The sequence below is a fragment of the Stenella coeruleoalba genome (genome assembly GCF_951394435.1).
Source record: "Stenella coeruleoalba genome assembly, chromosome: 9".
Classification (NCBI taxonomy): domain Eukaryota; kingdom Metazoa; phylum Chordata; class Mammalia; order Artiodactyla; family Delphinidae; genus Stenella; species Stenella coeruleoalba.
The window spans coordinates 94069674-94090979 of NC_137155.1; the positions used below are offsets into that span (position 1 = coordinate 94069674).

Sequence of the window (21306 nt, forward strand, 5' to 3'; positions counted from 1 at the left end):
GAATATTATTATACTATATTATATTAGTAGATGTATAAAGTAGTATGATGCCTAGTACAGAGTAAGTGTTCAGCAAATGAAGTATTTATATCAACTCAATATAAAAATAAGTGTTATTATGATTCTTATTTCTTCTCTTACCATCTTTCCCACTCCAGTGGATTTTTGCACTCTGGGCAAAAGTGTTTCAGGAGCTTGTTTGTTTTCTTCCTGCCATCTGTCTCCAAAATAATAGACAAGACTGAGAACATTTTCTAAAACTGAACCTTACCATTCAGTGATTCACAGGGCAATTGACCTGTTAAATTATTTGAAACAGTTTTACAAAGAAACAGGTTTACTTTGACTTTACACATCACTTTTTAAAAATATCAAAGGTACTTTATTTAAAAAAGACAAAATTGCTTGCAAGTAATGTGTCACTTGGAAATTCACTTGCTTGACTTCATTACTGAGCAAAAGCAACATGACTTTAAGCACAGTTACCCTTTTTTTGGGATATGGTTTTGGAGATAGGTAAAAAGACACCATTTTTTTGTTGTTGTTACATTGACTTTTAAAAATTGACATTCGTTTGAGTCCTGGTTATAGAAGTGTAAACAGTGTAAATGAATCTACCGTTAACTGTCACTGTCACATCCATGCTACCTATCTGCACATATATACCTGCTGATAAACCTGGAAGAGTTCCTGCATCACAGTTACATTTGAGCCCCGGGAGACAGGCCTGAACATACAATGTAGGACAAATCACTGGTATTCCTTTAAAGAACAGGTCACAGTAGAAATACTTCTTGGAAACAATTCATCCACTTTGGTATGTTTTAGGTTTTATTAGTGATTTACCTAGTTGTTTATTTAATTAAATCATAACATAAAGCATTAAACACAAAATATTAATTTCTTCAATATCTATGTTGTTAGCAAGTTTTGAAAAAAATACACACATATATACAGTTGACCTTTGAAACATGGGTTTGAACTGTGTGAGTTCACTAATACGTGGAACCACAAATATATGATAGATATACACATCATGGCCATCTATAGCCATCATGATATTAGGTGGGGAAGGAGAAAGTAAAAAGAAGAGCAAACACTTCCATGTGGAGAAAATATAGTTCAGATGCTTAGATGCAAAACTGATATCCCCAGATAAAGTACTTATAATGAATTTTCCAGAAAACTCCCTTTTCTGTCACAATGGGCCTGATGACTCTCTCAGTCCAAATATTCTGAAAACTGCAAGCATAGGCAGCCATATACTGGGAATAAAGTGAATGGATGCGGAGGGATGGATGGGTCTTGCATTCAGCTGTATTTTATAGTGTGGTCTCTAGCTATTGGTAAATCTCTAAAAAGCATTGGAATGCCAGAGTCCATTTACATAGGAATAGGAAAGCACTGTACATATTACCAGTCCATATTTTTATCATGGCTTGAAATGACTAGGAAAATTTCCAACAAGTATAATGACAATAATTTTTATTCCAGTGTAAAATGTAGCAGAACAAAAAGAAATTGATGTATAAATAGGTAAAATGCAAAATAAAATTACAAAGAAGGGAATGCACAATCATTAAGACTAGACTATTGGTTTGTAGCTGTGAGGCTGACAAGCTGTTAATTTTCAGCATTCTAGAAAAAATCTCATTCTTGATTATAAACTATACCTATTTGTCATCAAGAGTTTGAATTCTTTATCTTTTCATGTAGTGAAGAATATTATTTATATCTTTAAATATTGTGCATTTCTTTGCCAATGTTGCAGCTGAGTGTCTTGTTCCAATCAATTTTGGTGTAAGTGACTGAAAGCTTTCGGTGCAAGGTCTTGAACGTGGTATCTGACATTGTTTGATCATTTCCACTAATTTCTGTGTGATACACAATTTCTGAAAGCTCTCTTTTTAATAATTCCTTGACATTTTGGACCTTATTCAAAGCAATATTAAATTCTGAATATTTTATAACTAACCATATGATAATAAACTATAATATTAAGTACTCCAACCATCTGTGTTATAAGTGGTGTGATCTGTAACAGTCATTCTAAAAGTTTATGCTGAAACTGGAAACTTTCAATAAGTGTAATCTGCCGTCCATCTATAATTATAGCATGAATAGTATGGAAGCCATGGGAGTAATTCTCTTCACGTGACTCTTTCGTGCACTGTCCCAGGATGGTCTCAGAGACCTCAAACTCCCATCTGTGTATTTGAGTTATGGATCACTTATTTCTTTCTTTAAGTGAGCAAACATAAAAGAAATTTTGATTTTGGGTCAAAAAACCACTACTGTCTCTGTCGTCATGTTCTGTAATTAAGACCTGATTATCTATCCTTCTGCCTTCTCTGCTGGGGACTGATCCCTGTTATATTGGGAAATAAGTTGTCCCTTCCTTGAGAAAACATTATTATTAAGTAATAACCTGACATCATTACATGCTTTATTAAATTTCCCTTGGGGGACATAAGAGATAAACTTTAGCAGCTCTGTATACCTTCTCTTCATTCAGCCTGAGTCTTGAAGTTGGCCATCCTGGGTTGATCTTGCCCACCTGGGCCACTGGTATGAGGTGGGTGGAGAGGAGGCCTTCCACCTGCCACTCTCAAATTAAAAGGGCAAATTACAGAAAATAAATTCAAAATCACTTAGTAATAAGAAGTATGAGAATATCACTTAAAACATTCAGGATTTCATGGATACAGTTCATTAAGGAGGGGTGAGTAGAGTTGTGTCTGAGGTATCCAGAGTAAACAAAACAAGAAAGTTAAATGGTATAGAACAGGGCTTCCCTGGTGGCGCAGTGGTTGAGAATCTGCCTGCCAATGCAGGGGACACGGGTTCGAGCCCTGGTTTGGGAAGATCCCACATGCCGTGGAGCAACTAGGCCCGTGAGCCACAACTACTGAGCCTGCGCGTCTGGAGCCTGTGCTCTGCAACACGAGAGGCCGCGACAGTGAGAGGCCCGCGCACCGTGATGAAGAGTGGCTCCCGCTCGCTGCAACTAGTGAAAGCCCTCGCACAGAAACGAAGACCCAACACAGCAAAAATAAATAAATAAATAAATTTACTGAAAAACAAACAAACAAAAAAAGCGCACACACACACATTTAAAAAAAAAAATGGTATAGAACATCATGTAGAATTCAGAAAAAGTCATGTGGGCTAAAGAATGTCGCACCAGAAAGAAAGAAATTATCCCCTATAATAACTACTAAATTGACTAGGATTTTGTCTAACCACTTCATTAATTTCTTTCCTCCATTTAAGAGCAGATGTTTAGGAGAAGAAATTATCTTCCAGTAAATTGAATTTCAAGAATGTAACTTTTTTTCTCCTTGATTTCCAGCTGCAAAACTGGGTCCCATTGTGTTCTTCATCTACGGATATGTTCAGGCAGAGTTTGGATGATGATTTGGCTGAGACATTCAAGGAGAACTTTAAGTTCAGGTGGGTAGGTTCTCCCTGTGGTCTAAAAGCCACCTTCCAATTCTGATTTTCCTTAATTTGTTATTTTGACATCATTAGTTCAGTCCGGAGAAACTCATGGGCCAGGGAAATAAAACGCAGACATGGGTGAGTGAGTTCATTTTGCTGCGGCTGTCCAGTGACTGGGGGACTCAAGTCTCCCTTTGTGTCTTGATCTTGGCCATGTACTTGGCGACTGTTGTGGGAAATTTCCTCATTCTTCTTCTGATCGGACTGCACAGCAGGCTTCATACCTCCATGTATTTCTTCCTTAGTGTTTTATCTTTTGTGGACCTTTGTTATGTAAACAGTTTTGCCCCACAAATGCTGGCCCACCTGCTCTCAGTCTAGAAGTCCATCCCATTCCACAGCTGTGTGCTCCAGCTCTGTGCACCCCTGGCATTGGGTGGGTCTGCGTTCTTTCTGCTGGGAGCCATGGCCTATGACCGCTGCGTGATGGTGTGCTACCCGCTGCACTACACAGTCGTCATGCACAGAGGGCTGTGCCTGGGGCTGGCTGCCGGCTGCCTGGTGGCTGGTTTCGTGAATTCACTGATGGAAACAGTCATCACCTTTCGGCTTCTCCCGTGTCACAGTGTTATTAATCACTTTGCCTGTGCGACCCTAGCAGGGCTGCGGCTAGTCTGTGTGGACGTCTGCTTCAGCGAGGTCATGGTGGTTGCCTCAGTATTTCCGGTGATCGTGCTTCCCTTCCCCTGGTTCTGGTCTCCTGTGGCCGCACAGTTGTTGCCATTCTGCGCATCTGTTCTACTCAGAGACGTAGCAAAGTGCCCGGGACGCGCGCTTCTCACCTCACTGTGGTTTGCGTGTGCTTCGGGACTGCCATCTTCACCTACCTGGGGCCACGGTCAGCCTCCTCAGTGGAAGAGGAGAAGACGGTTGCTCTGTTCTATGCTGTGGTGGCACCTATGTTGAACTCCTTGATTTACAGCTTGAGGAATAAAGACGTTATGGCTGCTCTCTATAAATTTTTAGAGAAATTCAGAGATAAAGGGTAAAGACTATAAGAACTTCTTGCTATCTATTAGCAGAATCAAAAAGGAGATCAGATAAGTGAAGGTGGGACTGCCACACTCACACTAAGGAAGACTGTTATGGTCAGACCCTCGCTTTCAAATGAAGAATTCCTCCACGTGATTAATGGCTTTCCTTATATAGGCCAATACCAGGTAATTTACATGTCAGTGATTCAGCAGAGGGCCTTTTTTTAGATCGTCTTCTCTCAGGTATTCAGTAGTATTTAGACATCATCTGCCTGTTTAAAAATTTTATTAGCGTACCAGTGTTTAAAGAAATGAGCCATGACTTCATCAAGCAGACCTGGTTTGTGGATTGAATGGGTAGATGAATTCCACCAATTAGGTTCACTTATACTTTTGTGGAACAGAATAGATAATGTCTGTTTTTCTTTCTACATGACAATACTCCAGTTGTTTGTAGTATTGGAGGAAAATTAATTTCCTCCAGGATAACCACAAATGGTTTTTTCAACTCTTTAAAAAATATCAGTTTTGAAACTTTCAATACCATCTGTGCCTTAGTCTAGACTGTGATATTATATCCTGAAATAAATAATATATGATAGAATGTTTGTTCAGGCCATTATGCTGGATCTCATTTGCTTTTAAGATGAGAAATCTGTGGCTTCACTGTAGTCTTTTTTTATTGTGGTAAAACATACAATATGTAACAAAATTTGCTGTTTTAGTCATTTTTAAGTGTACACTTCAGTGGCGTTAATTACATTTGCAATGCTGTGCAAACATCACCACTATCTTATTTCCAAAATTATTCATTACCAGTCTTTTTTTGGCGGTACGCGGGCCTCTCACTCTTGTGGCCTCTCCCGCTGTGGAGCATAGGCTCCGGACGTGCAGGCTCAGCGGCCATGGCTCATGGGCCTAGCCACTCCGCGGCATGTGGGATCTTCCCAGACTGGGGCACGAACCTGTGTCCTCTGCATCAGCAGGCGGACTCTCAACCACTTTGCCACCAGGGAAGCCCACCAGTCTTTTATACAACTAATTTCCCAAGACCTGGTTCCTATAATCTGGTTACAAAGACTCTACACCCATTACACTCTTTTCTTTTTTTTTAACTTAAACAAAGGTATATGCATTTTGTTCTGCTAATTGTTCCTGATTTTCACACATCACACCAACTTGCCAAGATTATTTTGAATTTTGATTCTCCAGTTCTTTCCTTCTGTTTATTTTGTCTTTCTTTTTCAATGGATACAATAAGCAGAAAAAGTTATAAAAATAAACACCAAAATAGTACATGTCAATTATGTATCACTGCAAACTTGGAAGAAAGTGGTCCACAAGGTCTTACAGTTGGAATCGTATAGTATGCAGCCTTTTCAGATTGACTACTTTCACTTAGAGATTTACATTTAAGTTCATTCATGTCTTTTCATGGCTTAATCATTCCTTTTTGGAACTGAATAAAATTCTATTGTCTGCATGTAGCACAGTTCATTCATTTACCTACTAAAGGATATCTTGCTTGCTTCTGAGTTTTGGTAATTGTGAATAAAGCTGCTTATAAACATTCGTGTGCAGGTTTTGTGTGAACATATTTTCAACTCCTTTGGGTGAATACCAAGTAGCATGATTGCTGGATCGTGTGGTAAAGGTATGTTTTGCTTTGTAGGAAACCACCAAACTGTCTTCCAAAGTGGCTGTATCACTTTGCGTTCCCACGAGCAATGAATGAGAGTTTCTATTGCTCCATATTTCACCAGCATTTGGTGTGGTCAGTGTTTTGTATTTTGGCCATTCTAACAGGTGTGTAGTGGTATTTTACTGTTGATTTAATTTGCATTTCCCCGATGACACATGATATGAAGCATCTTTTCATATGTTTATTTGCCAACTCGATATATTCTTTGGTGACGTGTCTGTTAAGGTCTTTGGGCCATTTTTTAATCAGGTTGTTTGTTTTCTTATTGTTGATTTTTAAGAGTTACTTGTATATTTTAGATAACAGTTCTGTATCAGGTGTATCTTTTGCAAAAATTTTCTCTCAGCATCTGGATTGTCATTCCATTCTCTTGACATCATTCACTTTTAAATGGTGATAGAAATACATACTTACATACGCAAGAACTCAAAATTATGACCCATTCATCCTTCATTAAGACTACAGGCAATACAACAAAAAATGTGAAAACTTCAAACAAAAGATGGTTTAAATGAAGGACTGGGGGGCATGAAACTGAAGTTGTGATAAGACAGGCAACAAGCTAAAACCTTCTGAGTGTAAAATTGAGTTTTAAAAGCTCTAAATTTCGAGGAGAGGAACCAAGATGGCGGAGTAGAAGGATGTGCTCTCACTCCCTCTTGCGGGAACACCAGAATCACAACTAGCTGCTGGACAGTCATCAACAGGAAGACACTGGAACTCACCAAAATAGATACCCTACATCCAAAGACAAAGGAGAAGCCACAATGAGACAGTAGGAGGGGCACAATCACAGTAAAATCAAATCCCATAACTGGTGGGTGAGTGACTCACAGACTGGTGAACACTTATACCACAGAAGTCCACCCACTGGAGTGAAGGTTCTGAGCCCCACGTCAGGCTTCCCAACCTGGGGGTCTGGCAATGGGAGGAGGAATTCCCAGAGAATCAGACTTTGAAGCCTAGTGGGATTTGATTGCAGGACTTCGACAGGACTGGAGAAAACAGAGACTCCACTCTTGGAGGGCACAAAGCAGTGTGTGCATCGGGACCCAGGGGAAGGAGCAGTGACCCCAGGGGAGACTGAACCAGACCTACCTGCTAGTGTTGGAGGGTCTCCTGCAGAGGCGGGGGGGGAGGGGCGCTGTGGCTCACCGTGGGGACAAGGACACTGGCAGCAGAAGTTCTCAGAAGTACACCTTGGTGTGAGCCCTTCTAGAGTCTGTCATTAGCTCCACAAAGAGCCCAGGTAGCCTCCAGTGTTGGGTTGCCTCAGGCCAAACAACCAACAGGGAGGGAACCCAGCCCAACCCATCAACAGTCAAGTGGATTAAAGTTTTACTGAGCTCTGCCCACCAGAGCAACAGTCATGTCTACCCACCACCAGTCCCTCCCATCAAGCCTCTTAGATAGCCTCATCCACCAGAGGGCAGACAGCAGAAGCAAGAAGAACTACAGTCCTACAGCCTGTGGAACAAAAACCACATTCACAGAAAGATAGACAAGATGAAAAGGCAGAGGGTTATGTACCAGATGAAGGAAAAAGATAAAACCCCAGAAAAACAACTGAATGAAGTGGAGATAGGCAACCTTCCAGAAAAAGAATTCAGAATAATGATAGTGAAGATGATCCAGGGCCTCAGAAACAGAATGGCAGCAAAGATCAAGAAGATGCAAGAAATGTTTAACAAAGACCTAAAGAATTAAAGAACAAACAAACAGAGATGAACAATACAATAACTGAAATGAAAACTATACTAGAAGGAATCAACAGCAGAATAACTGAGGCAGAAGAATGGTAAGTGACCTGGAAGACAGAATGGTGGAATTCACTGCTGCAGAAGAGAATAAAGAAAAAAGAATGAATAGAAATGAAGACAGCCTAAGAGACCTCTGGGACAACATTAAATGCAACAACATTCGCATTATAAGGGTCCCAGAAGGAGAAGAGCGAGAGAAAGAACCAGAGAAAATATTTGAAGAGATTATAGTTGAAAACTTCCCTAACATGAGAAAGGAAATAGCCACCCAAGTCCATGAAGCACAGCAAGTCCCATACAGGATAAACCCAAGGAGAAACATGCTGAGACACATAGTAATCAAATTGGCAAAAATTAAAGGCAAAGAAAACTTACTGAAAGCAGCAAGGGAAAAACGACAAATAACATACAAAGGAACTCCCGTAAGGTTAACAGCTGATTTCTCAGCAGAAACTCTACAAGCCAGAAAGGAGTGGCATGATATACTTAAAGTGATGAAAGGGAAGAATCTACAACCAACATTACCCAGCTAGGATCTCATTCAGATTCGATGGAGAAATCAAAAGCTTTACAGAAAAGCAAAAGCTAAGAGAATTCAGCACCACCAAACCAGCTCTACAACAAATGCTAAAGGAACTTCTCTAAGTGGGAAACACAAGAAAAGAAAAGGACCTACAGAAACAAACCCAAAACAATTAAGAAGATGGTCATAGGAACATACATAGTGATAATTACCTTAAACATGAATGGATCAAGTGCTCCAACCAAAAGACACATGCTTGCTGAATGGATACAAAAATAAGACCCATATATATGCTGTCTACAAGAGGCCCACTTCAGACCTAGGGACACACACAGACTGAAAGTGAGGGGATGGAAAAAGATATTCCATGCAGATGGAAATCAAAACAAAGCTGGAATAGCTATACTCATATCAGATAAAATAGACTTTAAAATAAAGAATGTTCCAAGAGACAAGGAAGGACACTACATAATGATCAAGGGATCAATCCAAGAAGAAGATATAACAATTATAAATATATATGCACCCAACATAGGAGCACCTCAATACATAAGGCAACTGCTAACAGCTATAACAGAGGAAATTGACAGTAACACAATAATAGTGGGAGACTTTAACACCTCACTTACACCAATGGACAGATCATCCAAAATGAAAATAAATAAGGAAACAGAAGCTTTAAATGACACAATAGACCAGATAGATTTAATTGATATTTATAGGACATTCCATCCAAAAACAACAGATTACTCTTTCTTCTCAAGAGCGTACAGAACATTCTCCAGGATAGATCACGTGTTGGGTCACAAATCAAGCCTCAGTAAATTTAAGAATATTGAAATTATATCAAGCATCTTTTCTGACCACAACGCTATGAGATTAGAAATGAACTACAGGAGAAAAAAAGTAAAAGACACAAACACACGGAGGCTAAACAATACGTTACTAAATACCCAAGAGATCACTGAAGAAATCAAAGAGGAAATAAAAAAATACCTAGAGACAAATGACAATTAAAATATGATGATCCAGAACCTATGGGATGCAGCAAAAGCAGTTCTAAGAGGGAGGTTTATAGCTATAAAAGCCTACCTCAAGAAACAAGAAAAATCTCAAGCAAACAATCTAACCTTACACCTAAAGGAACTAGAGAAAGAAGAACAAACAAAACCCAAAGTTAGCATAAGGAAAGAAATCACAAAGGTCAGAGCAGAACGAAATGAAATAGAAACAAAGAAAACAGTAGCAAAGATCAATAAAACTAAAAGCTGGTTCTTGGAGAAGATAAACAAAATTGATAAACCATTAGCCAGACTCATCAAGAAATAGAGGGAGAGGACTCAAACCAATAAAATTAGAAATGAAAAAGGAGAAGTTACAACAGACACCGCAGAAGTACAAAGCATCCTAAGAGACTACTACAACAACTCTATGGCCATAAAATGGGCAACCTGGAAGAAATGGACAAATTCTTAGAAAGGTATAACCTTCCAAGACTGAACCAGGAAGAAACAGAAAATATGAACAGACCAATCACAAGTAATGAAATTGAAACTGTGATTCAAAATCTTCCAACAAACAAAAGTCCAGGACCAGATGGCTTCACAGGTGAATTCTATCAAACATTTAGAGAAGAGCTAACACCCATCCTTCTCAAACTCTTCCAAAAAATTTCAGAGGAAGGAACACTCCCAAACTCATTCTATGAGGCCACCATCACCCTGATACCAAAACCAGACAAAGATACTACAGAAAAAGAAAATTACAGACCAATATCATTGATGAATATAGATGCAAAAATCCTCAACAAAATACTAGCAAACAGAATCCAACAACACATTAAAAGGATCATACACCATGATCAAGTGGGATTTATCCCAGGGATGCAAGGATTCTTCAATATACGTAAATCAATCGATGTGATAAACCATATTAACAAATTGAAGAATAAAAACCATATGATCATCTTAATAGATGCAGAAAAAGCTTTTGACAAAATTCAACACCCATTTATGATAAAAACTCTCCAGAAAGTGGGCACAGAGGGAACCTATCTCTATGTAATAAAGGCCATATATGACAAACCCATAGCAAACAACATTCTCAATGGTGAAAAATGGAAAGCATTTCCTCTAAGATCAGGAAGGAGACAAGGATGTCCACTCTCACTACTTTTATTCAACATAGTTTTGGAAGTCCTAGCCATGGCAATCAGAGAAGAAAAAGAAATATAAAGAATACAAATTGGAAAAGAAGAAGTAAAACTCACTGTTTGCAGATGACATGATACTATACATAGAGAATCCTAAAGGTGCCACCAGAAAACTACTAGAGCTAATCAATGAATTTGGTAAAGTTGCAGGATACAAAATTAATGCACAGAAATGTCTTGCATTCCTATACACTAATGATGAAAAATCTGAAAGAGCAATTAAGGAAACACTCCCATTTACCACTGCAACAAAAAGAATAAAATACCTAGGAATAAACCTACCTAGGGAGACAAAAGACCTGTATGCAGAAAAGTGTAAGACACTGATGAAAGAAATTAAGGATGGTACCAACAGATAGAGAGATATACCATGTTCTTGGATTGAAAGAATCAACATTGTGAAAATGACTATACTACCCAAAGCAATCTACAGATTCAGTGCAATCACTATCAAACTACCAATGGCATTTTTTACGGAACTAGAACAAATCATCTTAAAATTTGTATGGAGACTCAAAAGACCCCGAATACCCAAAGAAGTCTTGAGGGAAAAAAACAGAGTGGGAGGAATCAGACTCCCTGACTTCAGACTATACTACAAATCTACAGTAATCAAGACAATATGGTACTGGCACAAAAACAGAAACATAGATCAATGGAACAAGATAGAAAGCCCAGAGATGAACCCACGCACCTATGGTTAACTAATCTGTGACAAGGAGGCAAAGATATACAATGGAGAAAAGACAGTCTCTTCAATAAGTGGTGCTGAGAAAACTGGACAGCTACATGTAAAAGAATGAAATTAGAACACTCCCTAACACCATACACAAAAATAAACTCAAAATGGATTCGAGTCCTAAATGTAAGACCGGACACTATAAAATTATTAGATGAAAACATAGGAAGAACACTCTTTGAGATAAATCACAGCAAGATCTTTTTGGATCCACCTCCTAGAGAAATGGAAATAAAAACAAAAATAAACAAATGAGACCTAATGAAACTTCAAAGCTTTTGCACAGCAAAGGAAACCATAAACAAGACGAAAAGACAACCCTCTGAATGGGAGAAAATATTTGCAAACGAATCAGTGGACAAAGGATTAATCTCCAAAATATATATACAGCTCATGCAGCTCCATATTAAAGAAACAAACAACCCAATCCAAAAACAGGCAGAAGACCTAAATAGGCATTTCTCCAAAGAAGACATACAGATGGCCAAGAAGCACATGAAAAGCTGCTCAACATCACTAATTATTAGAGAAATACAAATCAATACTACAGTGAGCTATCACCTCACACCAGTTAGAATAGGCATCATCAGAAAATCTACAAACAACAAATGCTGAAGAGGGTTTGGAGGAAAGGGAACCCTCTTGCACTGTTGGTGGGAATGTAAATTGATACAGCCACTATGGAGGACAGTATGGAAGTTCCTTAAAAAACTAAAACTAGAACTACCATATGATCCAGCAATCCCACTAGTGGGCATATATCCAGAGAAAACCATAATTCAAAAAGACACGTGCATCCCAATATTCATTGCAGCAGTATTTACAATAGCCAGGTCATGGAAGCAACCTAAATGCCCATCGACAGACGAATGGATAAAGAAGATGTGGCGCATATTTACAATGGAATGTTACTCAGCCATAAAAAGGAACGAAATTGAGTCATTTGTTGAGACGTGGATGGATCTAGAGACTGTCATACAGAGTGAAGTAAATCAGAAAGAGAAAAACAAATATCATATATTAACACATGGATGTGGAACCTAGAGAAATGGTACAGATGAACTGGTTTGCAGGGCAGAAGTTGAGACACAGATGTATAGAACAAACGTATGGACACCAAGGGGGGAAAATCATGGTGGGGTGGGGATGGTGGTGTGATGAACTGGGCGATTGGGATTGACATGTATACACTGATGTGTATAAAATTGATGACTATTAAGAACCTGCAGTATAAAAAAACAAACAGAAAAAAAACAACTAAACTTTCTTTGGGTTATTTGTATGAAAATATGTTAATATAAATGTTTCAGATATTACATGAAAGTTCTAAAAATCTTATATGTTCTTTTATAATGTTATAAGTCATAATTCTAGTTATTACTTTAAAATGTATATGTCAGAAATAACTAAATTTCCTTGTCAATTGCATTATTATGAACTTTCATCAAATCTTTAAGAAAAAGAAAACCAAAACTCTAAATTTCTTTATGTTGAAAGTGAAGAAACAAAGGCCAGAGTGGGGAGTACAAAATGAAGCTGCTGCCCCCCGAGGGAATAAGGACTTGGATATAGCCCAGTGTCTAGAAAGAGGTCTTAATTACCTCTGATTAACCACTTTCCCTTAAGAGACTATCCCAAGTAATTCTTTCATGCCTCTTAACCCTGTGTATCTGAGGCTTGGCAGGAAGTCCACAGTTTACAGCTTGTCCATCATCATCTTTTATCTCAATTTGTCCTAAATATCTGACCAAAATACTAATCTGCTCTGATTATCACAATCATTCCCAGTTGTCCCCTGAAACTTGTGCTCCATTATCAGCAAAATGCTCTATATTCTGAATGACTTTTTAAAAATGTATTCTTCTCTTTCGTACTTGAATGTCAAGCCGACTGTTCACTGAGAGCTCTGATTCCACTCAGTCCTCTGAAATGCACACTCATTTTCTCTAATACTGAGTAGGAAAGTGAAGAGGGTATCTTTCCTGATCCTCTGCCACTTCCAGACCATTGCTCTTTTTACTTTTTCCTAAATTACTCCAATTCCTTTGAAGCATATGGTATCAGACTGTTGCACCATCATCCCCTCTTTTTTTCTTCACTTACCATCCATCCTCCTTATTTTACGCTGGTTTACTACTAATTCTGTTGTACACGTGAAAATTTCTACATCAATGCAAAAGATCCATTCAGTATCCTGGCATCTCTGTTATTTGACTTTCTATTTCTTTCCATTGTTTTGTCCTCTGACCCACTTCAATCATCAACTTTGGTGATCATACCCTAGACCTCTGCTCATACTCCATTATTAGAGAAATGCAAATCAAAACTACAATGAGATTATCACCTCACACCAGTCAGAATGGCCATCATCGAAAAGTCTACAAATAATAAATGGAGATGGTGTGGAGAAAAGGGAACCCTCCCACAATGTTGGTGGGAATGTAAATGGTACAACCACTATGGAGAATAGTGTGGAGGTTCCTTAAAAAACTAAAAATAACATTACCATATGATCTAGCAATCCCACTCCTGGGCACAAGAAAACTATATTTCAAAAAGATATATGCATCCAGTGTTCATAGCAGCACTATTTACAGTAGCCAAGACGTGGAAGCAACCTAAATGTCCATTGACAGATGAATGGATAAAGAAGATATGGTACATATATACAATGGAATACTACTAAGTCATAAAAAAGAATGAAATAATGTCATTTGCAGCAACATGGATGGATCTAGAGATTATCATACTAAGTGAAGTAAATCAGAAAGAGAAAGACGGTTACCATGTGATATCACTTACATGTGGAATCTAAAATGTGACACAAATGAACTCATTCATGAACAGAAACAGACTCACAGACAGAAAACAAACTTAGGGTTACCAAAGGGGAAAATGGGGCTGGGGAGGGATAAATAGGGAGTTTAGGATTAGCAGATACAAACTACTATATATAAAATAGATAAACAAGGTCCTACTGTATAGCACAGGGAACTATATTCAATATTGTGTAATAAATCATAATGGAAAATAATATGAAAAAGAAAAAATATATACACTTTGGTCTACATCAGAAAAACTAACACAACGTTGTTATCAACTATACTTCAAAAAATTAATTTGTTCAAAAAAATACTAAGACAATATTTTCAATAGATTTACGCCAATAATCTCAAGAATTTAGATGAAATAGATAAAATCCTGGAAAATCAAAAAGTACCAAAACCTGCATAAGAAGAAATAGGTAACCTGCAAATTTTCTACCTATAAAAGAAATTGAAGGTACAATGAAAAACCTTTCCTGGCCCAGATGGCTCCTCTAGTGAATTCTATTAAACTATATATACTAGTTCAAACTCTTCCAAAAAACGGAAAAGGAGTAAACACCACATTATTTTATGAAGCCAGTATTACCCTCACACTGAACCAAACCAAGACATTACAAGAAGAAAACCACAGACCAATAACATTCAGGAACAGACACACAGAATTCTAAAAATATTACCAAATAAAATCTGGTAATTTACAAAAAAAGAACAGTTTATATTTTAGTTTAGTTCAGCATCCTTAAATAAATCAGTGTACATATTTCAGTATATCAACAGACTAAAAGGGAAAACCAATTGATCACCTCAATAGATGGCAAAAAAGTAAATAAATTCAACATTAATTATAAAAATCTTTACAAACTAGGTGTAGAAGGAAACTTCTTAACCTAATAAAGTTTATATACAAATAACATAGCTAACGTCATACTTAACGGTGAAGAACTGAATAATTTTCCCTTTGAGATTGTGAACAGTACCTGATGTCCATGATCATCATTTTTCTTTATCTGGAAAGTGATAAGGCCAGAAAAAGAAATAAAAGGAATGCAAATTAGAAAGAAATAAATAGAATCATTTTTATTCTCAGGCAACATTATCATTTACATAGAAAATCTCCAAGAATCTACAATAAAGCCCTTGGAATTAATAAGGGAGTTTGGCAAAGTTGAAAGATGCAAAGACAATATACAAAGTATGTGTGTGTGTATATGCATTTAAATATGTAGGTTAAATATATAAATATAAATTATATTCTATACATATTTAAGGTAATGTTTCTGTAAACATTACTGAAAACGGTGAATAGGGAATTTCAAGACTTTATTTCTCCACAAAACAGCAAATAAGCTGGCAAAAACTTTTGGAATTAACTTTTGTAGAACTCCGAAATCTAGTAAAAAATTGACTACAAAAAGGGGAAAGATTAATAAAGACTGAAACTGCTGCATTTTGGTAAAATAGTGCTGGGGCATTTCAATTGCCCACTTATTACCTCTCACCTCCCATATTGGTGACAGCCATGAACGTGACAGTCTATACTCCTGGTGGAGGTTGCTAGTTAAAACCAGCAATCTGGACCTTATTGTCAAAGAATTTTGGTTGTTTCAACTTATCTGGCAGCTACCTGAAGGGCTGACATAAAGGCTTGCCTTTGTTTCACTGACTCAGTGTTCTTAGGGCTGGGATGGCTTTCCATGTGGCGTTTGCGGAAAGTATTTAAGGGCAAAAGTATTGCAGCCTGACACTAGTGTTAACAGTCGAGACAGCCAACAGCCAGACTGAAAAGATTGGGAAGGAAGAGGCTGGAAAAGGATACATATAGGAGAATAAGGGCTTTTAAAACCTCAGGTACATGCCAGAGAATTGAGAAGGCTTCAGGCATGCTCAAGGCTGGAGTCATGCTTAGAAAAAGGCTGAGAAGGATTTCGCCTCTGGGTGACCTTCAGGCTCTGCAGGAAGTGAAGACCAAGGCAGAGATATATACGTCTTGGGTAAGTGTCTAAAGCATGCCTCAAGAAGAACCAAATGTCCATCAAATGGTGAATAGATAACAAACAGGGTAATATCCGTATACTGGAATACCACTTAGCGATAAAAAAGTGAACTGTCCTTTACAATTAAAAAATCTGGGCATAACAGAACAGATACAAGAATACACCGAAGAAAGGAAGAACATAGCCAAGGGACCTCAGGACCTGAGGGACAACACAACAGACAGTGAGTTCCCTGGGTTTCCTTAATGCTTCCCACATATCCTGGACAGAGATCTGCAAAATTCTCCAACCTGGAACTGCCAACAAGTATAAAAAAACAGCTCCAAGAAAAGCCTGTATAGCTGCTAGGATAAGATAGTGTCAGCATGTCATGGAATATAGCCGGTTTGTATCTGATGAGCATCTCTAACCTATTTGGGATTATTTGTATGAAGTTCGGACCCTAAACGTGCTGTATAAAGGCTCACAGACACAGTAATTCGTAGAACTACTAGGCGGACATTCCCTATCTTTGGAGTAGAAGTGTGCTCCCCCTTTTTAGTCTCCCTGGCACACTGCCACCACAACAGGTGACCAGAACGTGGTTAGTGCAGTTATTGTTTGGTGGACACTCTGCCATTTCTTTCCATTAGTGACCACCACATCATGATAGATTTAAAATCCATTTTGGAAAATTGTGGATGATATCAAATGAAACGTTTTGGCGGATGGCAGACATTTTGGGGGATGCTAGGATTTTGAGATAAATAGGGGTCAGGGATTTGAAAGAAATGCCTTAGTTTTATTTGTTGCAATTTGTTTTTTATACTTCAGCCCTAAGATAAACTATGTTAAAGGCTGCTTGATAACCGTAAACACATGTGGCAGACTGAATTGCTTATAACTGCCAATATTTCCATTTATCATTTTATGAAACCCCAGTGAATTTGACAGCTTTTCTTTCTGTGAGGGTACTTAAGAGTTCATCAGATTACAGAGGAATGATTTCAGTAAACTAGAGTTTTTGTCCCAGAACATGAAATACTGGTCAAGTGGTTCCCAAAGGCAGCTGACAAAGTAATAATGATCCCATCATGATAAATTTATTTAGCATACAATTATGGCACAAGCATTTAAAACAAAAGCTTTTATTTAAAATTTTACTGAAGTCTAGCAATATGTTTACTTTGGATATTAATATCTCCCCTGGAGTGCTGATATGATTATCCTGTTTCAAGCAACTGAAGATTGAATAATAATTGAAAATCTATAAATAGATTTAAAAGTAGTACTTTTTCTTCTTTTCGTGTTTCAGCAAAGAATAAATTCAAATGTGGTTCTTCTCAAAGCATGTAGCCATGAGTGAATTTCTTTCCCCTGTGGAACTAATGTTGTATAAAATAAGATTGTACAATAGGCAAATAGAAATTTCTCATGGCTCCCACGAGAGGCCTGAACTGCCATTGTCAAAGTACTTTTCTCTTGGGTGTTTGCAGAGATGTAGGGCAAAGTCTTGAAACCACATAAAGCCCTCAGAATGCAAAGATCTTCACAGCTTGGTGTGCCTACGACCACTGTAGCTTCCACCAGGAAGGCAGTGGGTGCTCTGGCCCCAGGGTGCTGGCATGGTCATCCCGGTGCCACATCAGGCACAGATGTGGTCCTGGTGCCCAGGGCTCACCTCTCATCTGGTCCTGGCGATCAGTTTGGAAGCAGTTGGGTAATCTGTGCCCTTTCACACTTTGTAGGTTTTAGAGAGTGGGTTCCTCACAGCTATTCAATACCTGAACCTTTCTTTTCTACTTCTTCCTATTTTAGAATCAGTGAAGAATTTCTTTTCACATTCTACCCCCTCAGAGGCTGCTGAGAGCCAAGGTAAGTGTCCCCTCAGAACATCACCTTCTAACGATACAGGCACCTCTGTTTCAGGTTCATACAGCACGGCAATGTTTAAATCCAAAATTTTAATTCTGTTATCACGCTTCTCCCTCCTACCCACCCTCAATCTCCAGCAATCAGTCAGGGTGATAATCTCATCTTCTGAACTCTAAGTACAGCCATATATGCAGTGAGCAGAGAGAACACATTCCCCCTACTATTTTTGAGGGGCATCTCTTGAAGTTGGGTCAGAAACAAGCACATCCGGTTCTGATCCCAACCTACAGATTCCTGTTATGCCTTCTGACATCCATGTACTGCAGACTGCTGCATCTTCCCGGCAATTCATTTGTGATGGTGGCTACAAAAACTGCTGTTGTCTTGACAGGGAAGGAGGTTATATTTTTATCAAATTTTAATTGCTTGGAATCTACCCTTGTACAGAATCCAGACAGAATTAAAAGAAAGTGTACACACAGCAGGCACAAGAATGGAGAGAAAAAGCTAAGGTGTTTGATTCTAGATCATTGGTAAAAATCTCAAATGAGAGGGTAACAAGTTTGAGTACACGGTAGTGGAGTAGCAACTACTATGAGTGAAAAGGTCTACAAAGTTTATGGTAAGATAATACATTGACAACACATATAGTTAATTCCTCCTATCTGTGTGCAATGGTTAGTGCTTATGCGCTCTTCATTTAGTTGATGAGAAAGGGAGGTCTTCTGTTGAGCTTCCTCTAGGAGTGCAGAGTTGCTTGTATGACTTATGAGCAGGTATGTCTAAATATTGGTTGTCTTTTTTCTTTAACAAATTGTAACTGGGGTGATTTTTCTTTTCTTTGTGTGTGTCTTTAAGAGTGTGTCTGTAAAGTATGAGGGTGTATTCCAACTCGTGTCTTAATCTCTGATTTGGCAACCCTGACGCATCCAGATCCACCCTCCCTCACATCAGTAACCAGGGTGGAATGTGAGGATGTTATCAGCTGCTGAAAGACGTTCAGTGATTACTTACTGTCTATAATACGGGATAATTCTTAAATCCCTTAGTACTTCATAGGAAGGTCTCCATGATCTGGTCCTTAACACTATTTTATCTCTCCTTTTCTCTCTCTCTCCCCCACCTCCTTTCTCTCGCTCTCCTGTCCCCCACTTTCTGTCTCTCCTTTTCTGTTCATTCATTAACTTGCCCACTCACAGAGCAGGTAAATCTTAATGAGTTACTTCCCTGAAAATGTCAGGCTATTTCCTATCTCTATGCCTTTGTTCACTCTGATTCATCTGCCTAAAATGCCTCATCCTCTAACTTATTTATATTTTAAGACTCAATCTAATGATTATCTCTTCTCTGATACATTTACCAGGCATTTCTATATGTTCATTGCTGTTTATATGTGTGATTAAATACGTATCTGTGTCACATTTCTTAAAATTTGAGCTCATCTCTAATAGCCTGTGCCTATAATGAAATTTCAGTACAGTTAGAGAACATTTCCTAAAGTTATCAGAAATTTTAAATATAAAAAAGGTGTTGAGGGCAAAATCTGGTATTCCTTATCTGTACATGAGAGAGCCTAGCGGTTGAGGCTATGCTTCTGTAGTCAGACAGACCATGGCTTCACTGTAATTCTGATTTCATTACTCTCAAACTTGGAAATGTTACTTAATCAGTCTAAACTACAGTGTCCTCTGTGAAATCAGAGTAACAATTCCTCACTGGTTGGTTTTGTAGATTAAATGGGATATTCAAAAAATACTTAGCAAATTTCCCAGCATCTAGCAATAATTGATAAATTATTAATAGAGAATATTCTGGACTGATTGTTCAGGCTTCATGTTAAAACTCGTCAAAACAAAACCCTACCAAATTCATGCCCATTGCCATCTCTTCAAATCTGAGGAAATGTCCGTTAACATCCCAAGATTTCCCCATCATAGTAAATGGCACAATTCCATATGATAAGCCATATACCTGATATTCCTCCTTGATTTCTCTCTTCTCTTACCTCCCATATTTAATCCATCATTTACCATTAAAGATGCTTCTAAAATGGATCTTCAGTGCACTCACTTCCCTGAAACCACCGCTTTCAAGGTTACTGTCACCTTCCCTGAGCACCCTCCAATAGTCTCACAACTCCCACTCTTGCCTCCCTAGAATCTTTTGCAATGACAAAGTTATCTTTCCAAGCATGAATCATACCGTGCCCCTGTTCAGCTTGAATCCTTTCACTTGCTTCTCATTGTATTTTCTTTAACATCTTTATTGGGGTATAATTGCTTTACAATGGTGTGTTAGTTTCTGCTGTATAACAAAGTGAATCAGCGATACGTACACATACATCCCCATATCTCCTCCCTCTTCCGTCTCCCTCCCACCCTCCCTACCCCACCCCTCTAGGTGGTCACAAACCACCGAGATGATCTCACTGTGTTACGTGGCTGCTTCCCACTAACTATCTGTTTTATATTTGGTAGTGTATATATGTCCATGCCACTCTCTCACTTTGTCCCAGCTTACCCTTCCCCCTCCACGTGTCCTCAAGTCCATTCTCTACGTCTGCATCTTTATTCCTGTCCTGCCCCTAGGTTCTTCAGAACCACTTTTTTTTTAGATTCCATGTATATGGGTTAGCATACGGTATTTGTTTTTCTCTTTCTAACTTACTTCACTCTGTGTGACAGACTCTAGGTCCATCCACCTCACTACAGATAACTCAATTTCATTTCTTTTTATGGCTGAGTAATATTCCATTGTGTATATGGGCCACATCTTCATTATCCATTCATCTGTTGGTGGACAGTTAGGTTGCTTCCATGTCCTGGCTATTGTAAATAGAGCTGCAGTGAGCATTGTGATAAATGACTCTTTTTGAATTATGGTTTTCTCAGGGCATATGCCTAGTAGTGGGATTGCTGGGTCGTATGGTAGTTCTATTTTTAGTTAGTTTTTTTTTTTTTTTTTTTTTGCGGTACGTGGGCCTCTCACTGTTGTGGCCTCCCCTGTTGCGGAGCTCAGGGTCCAGACGCGCAGGCTCAGCAGCCATGGCTCACGGGCCTAGCCACTCCGCAGCATGTGGGATCTTCCCGGACCGGGGCACGAACCCATGTCCCCTGCATCAGCAGGTGGACTCTCAACCACTGCGCCACCAGGGAAGCCCTATTTTTAGTTTTTTAAGGAACCTCTGTACTGTTCTCCACAGTGGCTGTATCAGTTTAC

At 38.6% G+C, this 21306-nt stretch overlaps 1 protein-coding gene and 1 long non-coding RNA gene across 3 annotated transcripts in view; both read left to right on the forward strand.

Annotated features, from left to right (window-relative positions):
* Positions 1 to 21306, forward strand: part of LOC307191283 — a 131270-nt gene that overhangs the window by 43247 nt on the left and 66717 nt on the right. For both annotated transcript variants that reach the window (XR_013829679.1, XR_013829680.1), the window contains exons 2-3: positions 3353 to 3453; positions 18031 to 18087. This is a non-coding gene — a long non-coding RNA (uncharacterized lncRNA). The remainder of the gene's footprint in view (positions 1 to 3352; positions 3454 to 18030; positions 18088 to 21306) is intronic.
* Positions 3470 to 5870, forward strand: LOC307191280 (olfactory receptor-like protein OLF3). Its single transcript, XM_079931215.1, is given in 3 exon segments — positions 3470 to 3819; positions 3823 to 4183; positions 4186 to 5870. Coding segments are annotated over 3 exon segments (936 nt in total). The 5' UTR covers positions 3470 to 3549; the 3' UTR covers positions 4491 to 5870.